Source organism: Equus asinus, chromosome 4 (genome assembly GCF_041296235.1).
Source record: "Equus asinus isolate D_3611 breed Donkey chromosome 4, EquAss-T2T_v2, whole genome shotgun sequence".
NCBI lineage: Eukaryota > Metazoa > Chordata > Mammalia > Perissodactyla > Equidae > Equus > Equus asinus.
The window spans coordinates 68449414-68465927 of record NC_091793.1 but is presented as its reverse complement, the minus strand read 5'-3'; the positions used below and the strand labels follow the sequence as shown (position 1 = coordinate 68465927).

At 39.2% G+C, this 16514-nt stretch overlaps 1 protein-coding gene across 24 annotated transcripts in view; it reads right to left on the bottom strand.

Annotated features, from left to right (window-relative positions):
* The window catches only part of CLASP1 (cytoplasmic linker associated protein 1), a 255693-nt gene that overhangs the window by 113962 nt on the left and 125217 nt on the right, over positions 1–16514 (bottom strand). For all 24 annotated transcript variants that reach the window (XM_070507429.1, XM_070507431.1, XM_070507435.1 and 21 more), the window contains exon 9: positions 874–1026. In XM_070507429.1, coding sequence (XP_070363530.1) covers positions 874–1026 — 153 coding nt within the window. The remainder of the gene's footprint in view (positions 1–873; positions 1027–16514) is intronic.

Here is a 16514-nt window from a genome sequence, read left to right as displayed (position 1 = left end):
GGATGCTGGTGGTAGAGGTGCTGCAGCAGCACCAAGCTGATCAAGTCAAAACATCAACATTCTTGGGCCAGTTCAGAAGGCACGGAAGACCAGCAGGAAGAGACAGCATTCTAATGCTAATCCTTATCCAGTTTTCATTTAGCCCATCCAGCCAAGCTCAAAAGCCCAACACTAACAGTGAGCATGGTTCTGAAAGCAGTGGCTACTCAATTTTTAGAGGTAAAAAGTAGGAAATTTGCACGTAAATTCAAAATGTGACAGCAAAATGGAAGTTGTATATGACAAGGACTCAAACTATTTAAATTAGGGGTGGAGGAGGAAGGACATAGGGAAGAAATCTTTGTAAACCAATTTTCAAAGATTCAGAGAGCTAATTCCTACCATTTCCTTAAATTCAGCATCCATACTTGTCTCAGAAGGAACGATGCTATTTGTAGGAACAAAATACATTTTAAATACCTAACAAGAAGTACAATCTGACTTGCGGATAGTCTCACTCTTGATAAACAGAAACTGGCTAAAAAGGCCCCAAGCTTGTTTCAGGCATTGCTGGAGCCCAATAACCACATAATGCCATCAGGGTGCACTCTTGCTCTTCCTCTCTTTGCTGTGTGTGCTTTCCTCTGTGATGGCTGCATTCTCCTACAGGCTCTATCTTACCAAAATGTGGCAACACAGCAGCTCAAACTTACATCCTACCAGCTTATCAGCACTGACAGGACAGCACTAATTTAATTAAAGAACAGCAAGCAGAGGCATATTGCAAATGGGATTACTCCACTTCTAAAGGACACAGAAGGCAAGTACCATGCATGTCTGGTTTTAAATGGTGGCATAGCTGACTCCACACCACCACATGGAGCGTGGTCTCACCTGAGGACTTGGATCCAAGAGTGGATGATCCAAGCCGGCGGGTGGTCCCCATTCCAACGTTTCTCCGTGAGCTTGGTTGAGCTTTGGATGATGTAGAACTGGCAGAGGAAGGTCTATTACCGTCCACAGAATCTTCATCATCAAAATTTTTATCTGAAAAGTAAGCACAGATATCATTGTTTTAAAAGAAAAAGGACCTCTTCACTTAAATTTGAAACAACTAGCCTTAGAGATAAATAGTTTTGCCTACTCTTGGAATCTGAAGTCCCAGTCCAGGGTCTAGAAAGGCCTTCGTTAAGTCCAGAATGAAGCTACAAACATCACGTTTGCTTTCACATGATCTAGAATGCTCTCCCATTCCAATTTTAGAAAATAGAGAAAACATAAAGATAGAAACAACCTCTCATAAAACCACCATCTAGAAACAGGTACTCTAACATTTTGGCATTTCTGACCATTCTTTCATGCATTTTTTAATAACAGCTGACATGAGACTATATATCCTTTTGGAATTATTTCAAATATGTCCAGTTTTCCATGTCATGAAATATTCTTCATCAACATCATTTTAATGGTTGCATGGTACTTTGTAACCAGAAAATGCCACAGCTGACATTTTAGGGTGGTTCTAAACACCTCCCCCTTAGAAATAATAATATTAGAACATACACCTTCTCACTTGCACTTTTGTTGAAATTTCTAATAATTTTAAGAAAAAAATCCCTAGAAGCAATATTACTAGGTCAGAGAGCATAGAAGTTTTTGATGTATACTGCCTAACTTATCTTCAGAAAAGGTCATATAGATACATATTTTCCCTGAAGTTCAAAGGAGTGTCCATCTTGCCACATTCTTGCCAACACTGAGTATTATCATTTTTAAACTTCAACCAATTTGATAGGCAAAAAATTGCTACTTCTTCAATGTTGCATTTCTCTTTTAGTGAGGTTGAGCAGTTTTTCATAAATTCATTAACTTCTAAACTTTCTAAGCAGCAGTGGATCCAATCAATATTAAGTTGCATTTAAAATTAAAGAGAAAAAAAAATCCTTGGGTTTTTAAAAATCAACGTATTTATAAACAACATTTTGATAACGGAAAATTAAAGCTATCATGGTGTACTATACGGAATACCAAGGGCTTATATAGCAAGTGTGAGTCATTCAGGAGGCTAAACAAAGAACTTAAGAGAAATTAAAAACAAAAAACGAAAACTAACATCTGAGGCTGGCAATAATCATGATTTCTGAAAAAGGGCATTATATCTTTACCACTAAGTCTGAAATAAATACTTGTTGACCAAAACCAGATACAAATAGCACCCTGTTTTTCTTGATTTAGTTGCTTCTTAGCTAAACATCAATGGCCAAGTCTTGTGTCTACTCAGGACACTAATGTTCCTTACAAACTCACCAACAATCCACTTCAAATTACATGGCTTCTTTCATTCAACATGGGGGAAAGGGGTCGTTGAGGGGAGATACAGAATAGGACACACCCTTACAAATGCATATCCTTGTGCAGATTAGCTTCCTTCAACACACCTTTAAATTTCCCAGATTGCTGTATCAAGCTACGCTGTTTGACAGATGGTTGCTTCAATCCACACACCAATTTCTTATTGATTCAGACGTTCAGTGGTCTATTAGCATAGACTTTCCATGTGGATTCCAAAGGTGATTCTTAAACTGTACAGCATATTAATAAGGCCCTTCCCAAGAGTAAAATTTAGTCTAATATACAGAATAAGGATAAGGACAACCCAAAGGAGAGGTTGCCCACTGAACACTGCCAGCATTAGCAGTGACAAGAACTGATCTCAGCTTGTCTGTCCTCAGGGGAACTACAGGAGCATTTGAACCGCTGCCATTATTCAACCACGTTGAATAACTGTGATCTTTATTCTGCTCAGAACACAAACAATTCCCATCTGTGGGAAAGGTAAATAATGAACAGGGCTAATGAGGACACCATTGTGTTCTACTCAAAAATTCATGTAAATTGTGTTTAGTGTAGTCTTTCTAACATAGGCAGTCATGGCATTTAGAATTGCATTCAGTTACTGAGAATTATTTTCAATGGAGCAATTTCACTGGAATTCCTGGGATTTCTGCTTGCAGCAATGATGGACTAGCAAGGACTAAATTTAACCTTTTACAGTAAATAGTTAGAAACCAGACAGACTATGTAAAACAACCACTTCCAGATGACAATAGGGAGTGCAGAACTGTGGTCCCTGAGAGAAGGGAAACAAACAAGTTGAGCTACACAATCACCCCAACTTTCTGCCTGGAGATAATTTCCACACCACTAAACACAGGGAAGGGGAAGCCAAATTGAACCTGGTAAACTTGCTAAGTCAAAAAAATGAAGATCAGAGTTCAGGGAGGCTGAGGTGGCTGGAAGTTACAGGGCAGAGTGCTAGAAAAGAGGAAGCTACGCAGAAAGAGAGCTCTAGAAGTGTACTAAGTTCTAAGAGGTCATGCATGTGTGAGTGAAATTACACAAGGCAGGGCAAAAAATGACCACAAAACTATAAAGTGAGCAATTCCCAAAGCTTACACAAAGCAGGAAGATGTTTGAGCACCAGAGTAGAACGTTCCTGGTGACTCACGTGAGGCATTCAGTGGAGGCGCCCCGAAGGGCAGACCAGAGGAGTAGGGCTGAACTATTTCTGGAGTGAAGGCTACATTAAGCCTACCCTATCAAAGTTTAAAAAGAGGCCTCAAGGAGTTAATCAGATCTGCAAGTAACTTAAAACTGCTTTGCCAAACAAAGCATAACATTCCTTAAAGAAATATAACAAAATACAGATACTTGGCAATGTAACATTCACAATATACAACATCTCATCAAAATTGTATAAACATGACAAGAAGCAGGAAAATGTGGCCCTTAATCAGGAGGGGAAAAAAATCATAAAATAGTAACAAACTAAGAAATGGTGAAATGAGCAGCTAAGAACAGTAAAACCACTATAACTATGCTTAAGTATTTTGTTTTTTTAAAAGATTGGCACCTGAGTTAACAACTGTTGGCAATCTTTTTTTTTTTCTTTTTTTTGCTTTTTCTCCCCAAATTTCCCCAGTACATAGTTGTATATTTTTAGTTGTGGGTCCTCCTAGTTGTAGCATGTGGGATGCCGCCTCAGCATGACAAACAGTGCCATGTCTACGCCCAGGATCCAAACCAGTGAAACCCCAGGCCACTGAAGCAGAGTGAGTGAACTTAACCACTCAGTCACAGGGCCGGCCCCTATGCTCAAGGAACAAACAGGGGCTGGCCCAGTGGAGCAGCGGTTAAGTTCGTACGTTCCGCTGCTCAGCTGCCCGGGGTTTGCCGGTTCGCATCCTGGGTGCAGACATGGTACCGATTGGCAAAAGCCATGCTGTGGTAGGCATCCCACATATAAAGTAGAGGAAGATGGGTACGGATGTTAGCTCAGGGCCAGTCTTCCTCAGCAAAAAGAGGAGGATTGGCAGTAGTTAGCTCAGGGCTAATCTTCCTCAAAAGAAAATAAATAAATAAAGGAACAAACAGACATAATGAGAGAAAAAAAACTTAAAGGACCAAATGAACTTCTATAAATTAAGGAAACACAGTATCTGAAAAGAAAATGTCATTGAATGGAATTAAAAGCAGATTAGACACTGCAGAAGAAAAAACATCAGAGAATTTAAATACATAGTAATAAAATTTAACCAATATTAACCACAGAGACCAAAGGAAAAAAGGTTAAAAAAAACAAACACGAAGAATAGTCTCAGAGACCTGTGGGATAATATCAAGCAGTCAAACACACGTGAAACTGCACTCCCAGCAGGAGTCAGAGGGAAAAAAGATACATTACATATAGAGGAACAAAATGACAGTAGGCTTCATCAGAAGCCATGTGAGCCAGAGACAATGGAATGACATCTTGAAAAGGTAAAAGGAAACTATTAGCCTAGAATTCTATACCCAACCAAAATATCTTTTAAGAATAAAGGCTAAATAAAAACTTATTCAGACAAACAAACAAAAAAAAGAATTTGTCACCAGCAGACCTGCACTCCAAGAAACGTTAAAGAAAGATATTCAGGCAAAAGGAAAACAACACCAAATGGAAACTTGGATTTACATAACAAAATGAAGAGTATTGGACATAACATATATGTGGATAAATATAAGACTTTCTCCAGGCATTTCTGTAAAAGATACCTGACGGTTTGAAGCAAAAACAAAACAGTCAACATTCAGTTTCCATTTTTTTTTTAAAGATTTTTTATTTTTTTCCTTTTTCTTCCCAAAGCCCCCTGACACATAGTTGTATATTCTTCGTTGTGGGTCTTTCTAGTTGTGGCATGTGGGACGCTGCCTCAGGATGGTCTGATGAGCAGTGCCATGTCCACACCCAGGATCCAAACCAACGAAACACTGGGCCGCCTGCAGTGGAGCGTGCGAACTTAACCACTCGGCCACGGGGCCAGCCCCTAGTTTCCATTTTTTTAACATTCTCATGTCATAGGCAGACAACTTGGAGGCCAGAGAAAGGATACAGTGGCAGTTAGGACATATGTTGCCATATGAAATGGCACACAAAAAGCTGAGAAAGCATGAAGAAACGGAAGCAGTTCAGAGTCTGTCCTCAGATAGCTATATTTTTAAAAGTTAATTATAACTTGTCCAAATTTACTGAATATGTCACATAATGGTGTACTACTGCACTGAGAAGGTGTGTGTTTCATCACCAATACCTGTATGGAAACGCCTCCCAAGGAAGGGAAGGAGGCAAAAGAATACTGAGCAGCCAGAGATAGGTTTTCTTAAAACTGAGCTCTAAGAGTCCCACTCAGTCTTTTCGCTTACCCTTTGGAAACAAATCTAGCAGGCTTACTGATCTTTTTTTCTAACCAGATTAGAAGCAACTAAATATAAAAATAGTAAGAAGGCGGGTGCAGGAGTTAAGCATAGTGACATTAATGAGAAGTGACAATTGAAAGCCTGACAGCTAAAGAGAAACCGAAAAAGCAAACACATGCGTAGATATACCCCCAAACCCAAACTGCTGAGAATGTCAGTGCCAGTACATAGGTCAAATGACATTTATACAACTTAATAGCACAACAGCAGGTGCTTATAACTACAAGCCTGCACCATCAAGATTAAATCATTTTTCATGTGATCTGTGTATTAACAAAGAAATTCATATTTTCTAACTGAACTGGAAATTCAGGGAAAAAAGAAAAAGCATATTCATTTTCCAGATTAACAGTTGGACAAACTCCTTTAAATTTAGAGATACTTCACCTGAAAAGGTATTTGGAGGATAAAGGCCAACTGAGCCTATTATTTGAAAACTAACACACTGTTTAAAAATAAGCCAACCCTATGTCTCCCAGCTTTTTGGACACCTAGAAATTAAAATCAAGATAAAAGGGAGGTTAGGCCCTGAGAAAGGCAACCTAGTTTCAGTTAACTGGGAAATTCTCTTATGAAGAACATGCCATTCCTTAACTGGAAAAGTAGGCTGCATTTGCAACTGGACTGTGGTTACAGAGTGGACCCACTCTGGTCCAGCCCAGGATGAGGAGCCTCGCAGTCTCAAGAGCTAACATATTCCAGTATTTCTCAACTCAATCAATCCACACTGCACTGGACTAGTCCTTTAAATCCCATTTTCTTCAGGGTTTTGAGCTAAGCTGACAAATGTGAGGATATAAGCTCTTTTTCTAGAGCTTCATGCAAGAACGTGTGAAAATGCATATTTTTAGCTATGCTAGTTTACACCATTACAACAGTTCAAAAATTTTCACACAACATGACAACACGTAACACAGACAATGGTCTTTCGGAAGGATAAGCTCTCCCTGAGCCCAAAGAAATAATTAATTAATTTGCCACCAATGCAAAGATTGCCATCTGAGGGTCACTCCTCCTATGTGACAGTCTGGGGTAGAAACCTGGAATAAGATAATTGGAGCCTTCACTTCCCAGCCTCCATCACCTCCTTTAATCCTTTAAATCACTTGAGCTCCATTCCTCCTTTTACAGCACTGGAACAAGATATTTAAAAATGACTCACAAAATTTCTACAGAGTGACACTGTAATTTTCATCCAGCTCTCAATCATCCCACTCCTGGCAACCCAGTTAGGCACAGTAAAGTGAGAAACAGCAGCAAAATAGCATGCCAAAAAGGACTATTGGTAAAAAGAGATTTTAAAACATAGAAGAAACAGGACCCTGTGAAAAAACAAAAAGGCCAGAGCACAAATGGACTCAAAAGCAAAAGAGCAGAATCCTAAAAGCTAAACAAGTCTGTGAACTTGTCTTGAACAAGTCTTGAACTGTGGTCAAGATGCTGGATGGTGGCTGGAGACTGTCCAGGCCTGGCACCGGGTGGGCAGAAGCAGTCCCTTTGTCAGCCTCAACACACTCAGATTCTAAAATCCCCAAGGAAGCCCCAGCAGAGCCCTAGCAGCCTCAGAAGTGAGCTTCAATCAGACTGGGCAGGGGAAGATATAAAGCAACAAGACACAGATTCCACAGGTCAAAGACGATCGGAAAGACCATTACATATCACTGTGACTATGGACTTGGGTACGGGCTGGCAGAGAAACTATCAGTCTAAAGACAGATTTTAAGTTTTGTAATTACAAGCTTGGGATTATACTGTCTATTTAGAAAATTTATATACTCATCTATGAGGATGATCAAAATGTCACAGGAACTAAGAAATGTCTCTTACATTGTCCAGCTGCCAGGAAGGCCAGAACCTACAGCACAAAGCTTTTCCTTCTCTTTTCTCCAGAGGCAGGCTTTGACTGGTGGAAGCCCAATGAGGAGGACATGCCTCATTTCCTAAGGCAAAGACAGTTAACTCTCTGTTTCACTCACTGCATCAGGGTCACTTTGTAGAACCTGATATTCCTGACAGGCTTTCAGATTCACCCACTCCGTTACTGAAATTCTTCAAGGGAGTAAGAAATGTGGCAGCCTAGTAACTAGAATATAATTAGCATTCCCAAAAGGAGGCTACACACAGGGACATGATAATAAGCCCAAAGGCTGGCTGCTTTTGTAAATATCCCCAAATTTCTTCTTTCGTGATCTTTCACAGATCAAAGCCTTTGCTGTTTACCAGTCTTGCCAGATATGCCCAACACACTCCTACGCATTCTTGAAAACACTAGTCTACTGCTGGCTCCTCAGAGATCTTGCCCAGCTCTGTCCAGAGTCAATCGTGCCCTTCTCTGTGTTACATGGCCAAACGTGTGCCTTTTACTTCATCTCATCCAGGAATTAGCTGCTTGCATAACTGTGCCAGGCCCCTGTGTTTGGTGCTTTGCGTATTCTCATTAAATCCTCCCCTCAACACTAAGAGGGAAGTGCTATTATCACTCTTAAAGATGCAAAAATTTAACTCATCCAGATATAATGTGCCCAGAGTCACATGGCTAGAAAGAAGGTGGATGAAGCCAGGATTCAAGTCCATGTCTGTCCAACTCAAGATCCTATGATCGGAGTCATGATAATAAACAACTGCCACTAAGAAAAGCAATTGGCATAAACTGGCCACTTACTATGTGCTGAGCACTGCGCTAAGTGCTTTCTGTGCATTATTTTAATTAATTCTTGTAAGAGATGCTTGCTTACTTTAGAAAATTATTTACTTAAGACAATTTCTTAAGCATAGAATCATCAACATCTCTTAATGAATATAGACATAAAAATCCTCAACAGAATATTAGCAAACCAAATCCAGCAACATACAAAAAGAATTATCATCATGGCCAAGTAAGATTTATCCCATGGATGCAATATTGGTTTAATTACAAAAATCAATTAATTTAATACATCATATTAATAGAATAAAAGACAAAAACAATATGCTCAACAGACACAAAGTATTTGAGAATATCCCAAACAAACCCTTTCATGCTAAAAACACTACCGGATTAGAAGGGAACTAATAAAAAACATACTATTAACATTACATTTGACAGTGAAAGACTAGATGCTTGCCCCCCAAAGATCAGGAACAAGACAAGAAGTCCTCTGTTGCCATTCTGTACTAGAGGTTCTAACCAAGGCAATTAGTAAAGAAAAAGAAAGAGAAAAAACCCAGATTAGACGGGAAGAACTAAAACTACCTCTGTTGACAGATGACAGAATCCCGCATGTAGACAGTTCTAAAGAATTCACTGAAAAACTATTAGAACTAATGAGTTCAGCAAGGTTGCAGGACATAAGACCAATACAGAAAAATCAATTGCATTTCTACACATCAGTAATGAATAATCTAAAAATGAAATTAAGAAACTTCAATTAACAGGAGCATCAAGAAAAATAAAACACTTTAGGAATAACTTTAATGAAAGGAAGACAGAAATCCAAGGAGACTAAAGATGCCAAAAACAAGTTTTAAGATAGAAAAGAGAGCCTTTCAACTGTGGGGTTTTTTTCCAATTTCATTTTTATAAAAATCAAATGTATATACCTATTCAGTCTTGAACCTGGCTATAAGAAGAACCCATGAAGCCCAACCTATTTTACTAGAACTTTTCATCTTCCTTGCTCAATCAACTCTCTCAATCCCAAAGGTCAGTGGGTAGATTTGTTTTCAATGACTAGGCATCCATGACAGAAGGGACACTGTACATAAGGTGGTGGTACAGTCACATGGAGTGCCGTCGGCTTATGGAGTTGGCTCAGCCCCGTCCCAGTGGAACCTGGAAGCAGCCTCCGTGCATGGACATCCCGGGCAACCGGCCAATGAAAGCCTCCTGACCTCAAAGCTATAGTCCTTCATGCTGAACAAAGGTTTTGGCATTTCTAGCATGAGGGGTAAATCACTGAGTGGGTGGTTTCACTGAGAAAACACAACAATAATTGGAGTTCAGTCTTCCACAAGTGACTCTAACCTTGGGAGGTGGCACGTGTAGTGGTGAAAACTACACAGACTTCAAAGAGGTCTCCAGACTACAAAAATCCCGGCACTCTTCCTTAGTTTAGACGGGTTACTGAACTTCTCTGAGCCTGCTTCTCATCTGGAGAATGAGGATCATCCACATACCTTTTATTGGTGAATTTGGAATATGTGTTTAAATGCCCGCCCTCTGCCAGGCCCTGAGCCGGATGCTGGCAATTCGGAGAACAAAGCAGTCCCTACCCTGAGAGCTGCCAGCCAGGCAGCATGACGAGCCTTTGGAAAGGAAATTGCTGGAGGCTACAGAGGTCCAGGCAAGGCGTTCCTGAGGAAGTCTTTGTATCAGGAAAAGCGGTGCCTGAAAACTGAGCAGATGTTAAGCTGGGTGATGAATAAAGTGTATTCTAGCAGGAATAATGTGTATGAAGCCCCTGGCCAAGAAAGGACAGGCAGCTGTGAGGACTGGTGCTGGCACAGCATAGGCACAAAGACGTGCCAAACAGGAGCTGGTAATTACTAATTAATAACGATAATTATAATAACCCCAAACTTCTTCATGATAGTAAGTTACAGAATAGTAGGGCATTTAAATTGTTACTTATTTCTCACAAAAGTACTCAAAAGGGACAGTGTAGACATTAATCTTTTAAGTGAACATATCTGGACATACATTTTTACTATTTCACAGGAAAGGGGGGAGTTTTAAGCAACTGTAAGGGCTATAAATAAAATGTGTATACTGATGACTGAAAACTAAAAGTGACCTTCTAGGAATCACAACTAATATCTCAACACCTTAGACAATGTCTTAAAGTCATATTAACAAAACTCACAGTGTATCCGTTCACTGATTAAATATTCTTTCTCTTTTTGACCACAGTACTTACTGTACCTTTGAACTTGGCCTAAAACGGCATTATACTTAATAAATGTCAGAACCCAAATCCCACAGGTATTAGATCTACATCTTGCATTCTTTTGGAAATGTTATTTTAATTATCATTGTAACAATCCTGACCCAATTCTTCTTGACAACAGCACATAGGCAACAAAAGTAAGTCAGCTGGAAAAATTCAGAGCCAAATTTGGAAAAAGTTTCCTACGAGAATGTTTTCTCTTACTTAAAAGTGACTGCACCAAGTGCTATTTGCCTCTTGTGCAATAATCCTTCAAATCATCCATTCCTGCTTTCATTACTTCATTCTCAAGACCCAAAGGAGGCAAATAATCATACTTCTGCATAAGAAGACAGAGAGAAATAAGACAACAATTTAAAATACACCCATGTTCTAAGAAATCTTAAATCCTCTTATACCAGCCCCATCTCTACTTCAAGATACAAAGCCACCTGAATCAAACCCACATACAAAATTCTAAGTTCAAGTGTCCAAAACTATAATCGTCTCCTACCCCCCAAAACCTGGTCACCCTCCACGTTCCCTACTTCAGTTGGTCCTATCACCATTCATCCAGTCAGCCACACAAAAATATGGAATTCTTCCTAAGTCTCCCTTCTCCCTTATAATCTCCTGCCACATCTTCTCCCACCCACCGACTCAAATAATCATTAAGTGTGGCCAGTGCCACTTCAACCATCTCTCACTCCGTTCCCTCTCCGGTCCCACTACGGCTGTCCTAATTCACGTATTCCTCATCTCTTAGGTGCATTTCTGTACTGAAACAGTCTCCTAATTGCTCTCTTTGCCTCCAATCTTTTTTTTTTTTTAAATAAATAACAATAGATGTTTTAAATACACAGAACATTCAAAACATAAAAAATAAAAGCACATAATCTCACTACTCTGATAAACTCTGCAACCTTTTTCAAAGAACAAAATTAATGCTTATATAAACAAACGGTTAAGTAATTCAAATATTCAGAAGAAAATGAAATGAGAATAAAAAGCTTCTCTTCCAACTCCCTTACTATTTTCCAGTTTTTTGTTTTTAATAAAGTTTTTATTTTCAAATAGTACAGCCATGCACCACATAATGACGTTTCAGTCAACAAAGGACCATGTATACAACGGTGGTCCCATAAGATCAGTACATCTGGCCTAGGTGTATAGTAGGCTATACCATCCAGGTTTGTGTAAGTACACTCTATGATGTTTGCAGAATGACAAAATTGCCTAACGACGCATTTCTCAGAATGTATCCCTGTCACTAAGCGATGCATGTCTACATTAAACTTACAGAAAAGCTGTGAGGACAGTACAGAGTTCCCATATACCCCACACTCAGTCTCCCTATTATTAGCATCTAACAATAGTATGGTACATTTGTTAAAAGTAATGAACCAATATTGATACATATTATTAACTAAAGTCCACAGTTTACTCAGAGTTCCTTACTTTTTTCCTACTGTCCTTTATCTGTTCCAGGACCCAATTCAGGATATCACATTACATTTGGTCTCCCTAGGCTCCTCTAGGTTGTGACAGTTTCTCAGACTTCCCTCATTCTGGATGACCGTAATAGTTTCGAGGAGTACTGGTTGGGTAGGTTACAGAATATCCTTCAATTCGTGTTTGCCTGAGCTTTCTGTCATGTTTAGACAGAGCTTAAAGGTTTGGAGGAGGAAGACCACGGAGGTAACATGCAATTCTTCTCATATCGTAATAAGAGTACATGTTGTCACCAACACTGCTGATGTTGACCTTGACGACCTAGCTGAGGTGGTGTTTGTCAGTTCTGCCCTGTATAGTTACTCTTTTTCTCCCTTTCCATACTGTACTCTTTGGAGGGAAGTCACTATGCATATCACACAAGGAGCAGGAAGGTACGCTCTCTTCCTCCAGGGTGGAGTAACTACATAAATGATTTGGAACAACTTTGCATGGGAGATTTTGTCTCCTCTCCCTCATTTACATATTTACTCAATCATTCATTTTTATGAGTATGGACCCATCAAAATTTATCTTATACTTTGGGTTATAATCCAATCCTACTTAATTTTGTTGCTAAAATCGTTCCAGCTTTGGTCATTGGGAATCTTTCAGTTGACTTGTGTCCCTTTGACATACCCCCATCACTGTTTTGTTTTGCTTTTTGTTGAGCACTTCCTTATTTTCTGACACTACAGGCTCATGAGGCTCATCATATATATATTCCCTGCCCTAGCCCCAGAATCAGTCACTTCCCTATGGAGCCCTGCTGGCGTTAGAAACCAAGATCTGGGTATTGGATGCAGTTTCTTTTTAAGAGATTTTATTATAGATCTGATTCTGCATCTTGTTTCTCTTAAGAGAGCTTTCCACAGCTAAACAAAAACATCAGCCATATCATTTTAAACCTAAGTCCAAGTTTCATTAGATCATCTAATGCTGTCACACTGGGTTGTGTCCCTGTATGACATACGACGATATTTATGGTCCGGGTCCTCTGCCAAGCTATCCATATGCACCATCTTACTTACTCTCCACAGTGGTGCAGGAATTATTACCTCCAACTCGAACATGAGGAAATCAAGGCTAACAGACAAGTCACCTGGCCCAAGTCACACCCTGCTCATGCAGACACAGCACTCACACTCAGTTTAAGGGATTCCAAAGTCCACATGCTCATTCCTGCCCCCAAAGTCACTTGTCCACTTACAATCCAGTCACCCAGACCCAAAAACCACTTAAAGGACTGTTGACACGTTCTGGATTATTTACACCAGTCTGCACCAAACTGAGAACTATAAGGAAAAACTTGTAAATTTCTCATGAAAGCTAAATTTATTCCACTTAAAGGACTACCCTTTATCCCTAACTACATCTTTTTATTTTTTATTGATGTTAATGTCCCTTGTTTTACAAAATAACAAGAGATAAGGTGGGGTTTTGTGTTGTTGTTGTTGTTTTATGTGGTAAAATTAAAGTTGGCCACCCTGTATCAGTTTCTCTACCCCACACTCAATTTTTTAAATTTAACTCTGACAAGTAACAGTCTACAATAAGCATCTCAGCTTCTAGGGGGGCATACAAGGTCCTTGTCCATCTTCCCCTGCACTTTCTCCTCCAGGAATACCAAACTGCTTTTAAAAACAAGGGAGACTGGTCCAAGAAGGTCTAGTCCAGAGCTCTGCTCTCTGTCCTGCCACCAACCTATAAATAAAATCTGAAATGTCCCATATCCATGTTTAAAAGCTGCCCTGCCTAGTCCTTAAGGGGATGCTGTGAGGATCACAAAACAAAAACAAACAAAAGACATTCGGGAAAGTACTTTGAAAATACTAAGTCTACAAGAATCATGGTAGAATCGCTGATGTTCTATTTTGCAGATTGTTAATGGGTCCCTTATTAATCATGGGTTGACAGAGGAAGATTCAAACATGCCACCGCTACAAGAAGTAGCTTTTCATTCCTCATTTCCTACTAGATTTGCAGCTACTTAGGGTAAAAGTTACCAATGCTTCTAAGCTTGAATCTCAGGTTAACAGAGACTAAGGAGGTAGGCAATTCAAAAGGAATTATCAAGCAAAAGAACACTTTATTTTAAATTCAGACCCACAAAGCTTTCTCCATGGTCTTTAACATAAAACAGTCGACTCCCATATTTATTTTGCCCTGTTGTTAAAAAGCAATCCAAAATACAACAACTTAAGACAAAAGCTACTTAATATACTCTCAAATCCTCAAATGAAGGGCTGGTTCTAAAAAGAGGTCAGTTCAGAACATGAATGATTTAACTCTCTTGCCCAGGTATTGATTTCCTGCAGGAGCTTAACCTGAATACAGAATGTTGTAATGAAGGATGAAACAAAAAGGAATACTATCACTGTATGCTTTCAATTCTCAATTGCAAAATATAACTAACAAGCAGATACGCAGCATCTTCCAATATGACCATTTTCAGCAAACTTAACCAAACATAGTTTAAGAAGACAGATATACACACCTTAAGTAAGAATCCACTACAAAATAAACACAGAGCAAATGAGCTGGATGTGTGCCAACGTCCTCACAGTGGGAGACAAATGAGCACTTACTATTGTGCACAGTTCACTCTGTGTAACACCTGTTTCAGTTGAAGGGTTTGGAAACATCCCTCAGAGACAACAAATGAAAAGCCTACCAGGAAGACCATCCCAGAGGACAACGAGACTGACAGCGGCTGTTCACATCACATCAACTGCACTCTTCCTGCAAACACAAACCTTGTTCACGTGGAGTTCTCGCAGTCATTTCAATGCTGCCAAAACGTGGTAAAACCTCTAAGGAAAGACCGAAGGCTAATCAATAAAGACTTTTTGTAAACAATACTTCTTTTGTAGTTTTTCAGTTCCCCATTTTTGCATTTTAAAAATGCAAATCTTTAAGAGGGAAGGAAAAATTGTATATGATGATTCTCAAGACAAAAGCAGCATCCCACCACCACCAGGACTTAAAGTGTGTTTTTCCTCTATCCAATGTTGGGAAACCTTAGAAATTTCTAGCCAGTAGGTTCAAGGCAGCTTATACTTATTAACAAATGTCTTATAATTGCAAAATAACTTATAACCCACATACTGTGAACACAAGAGAGCAGAAACAAATTAAAAGCACATGAAATAAACAGAGGGTGATGAAAACACAGCTAACTTCGACTTACTGTGCCTACTTCCTCTCTAGACCTCGAAGGTTAACATTACTGTTAATACATCTGTAGGTTTCACAATTTTTCCCTGCTAAATGTAAATATGCATAGCAATTATTTTTCTAAGTTTCCTCTACAATTTTTAGTTATCAAAGCAATTACAAAATATCTTAAATATTGTATTTATTTCCTAGTTAAGCAGCAATAATTATAAACACTCTTCAGAATATATTAGACCAGCCTACCTTTCCCAGTAGTCATGACCATCAGTGATCGCAGTACAAGTGAAAACACTGCTCTGAAAGCTATACCTCCTCACACAACACAAGCATCAGCAAACTCTCCACCCACACGACTCCTTCGGTGTAAGCCAGCACCAATGACAAGTGCCACCCTATTGCAAAATAAAAGCCTGGACTACACACAATGGTGATTTTTTAAAAAGGGGGGTGACGAGTGAGAGGCAAACCTTCCCCACCTGACTTTACTCACATAAGAGACCCTTCTTTAAAACTGGTATTAAAAAAAATTTTTAACCAACTATCTGATTTCCCCCATAAAAAAAAAAGAATAGAACATTCCTAATATAAACCTTAAATAAGAACAAAATCAAAATGCAATCTTATTTCCACATTGATAATAAAGTAAACTGTCAGTTGCAGCTTAAGCTATGTAACCTCGTATCAGAAACAGTCTCTTCAAGGCTATTTTAGGTGGTCTTCTTAGCACAGCACAGCACACTTGCCAGCCTTGGAACATATTACGCCTGTATCCGTGACTATGGAAACACTTTCCTAAGATACTAAACCAGAATCCCAAACCTTGTGAAATCCACAGTCTAAGAAACAAGCAGGGGGAGGGGGTGGGAACCCTTTATCAGCACCTGATCCACTTATTCACAATTATTGTTTTTAACCACCATGCAAGATAATAATGGCTTTGCTGCTTAATAAAGAAAAGACAGTCAATTCACTTTTAAATGAATGCTTTGTCCTAGCTACACTGGGCAACAATTCAGATCTCACCTAACAATTCATCTTTGGTCTATTTGTCTTCAGACTTGCACAGGTATTCCTAATTTCCAACAACTTAGAAATGATACCTAAAATTTTTCAAATTATAAACATTTTAAATAAAAAGACATAAGGCAGGTTGCATTTGGCAGCAAA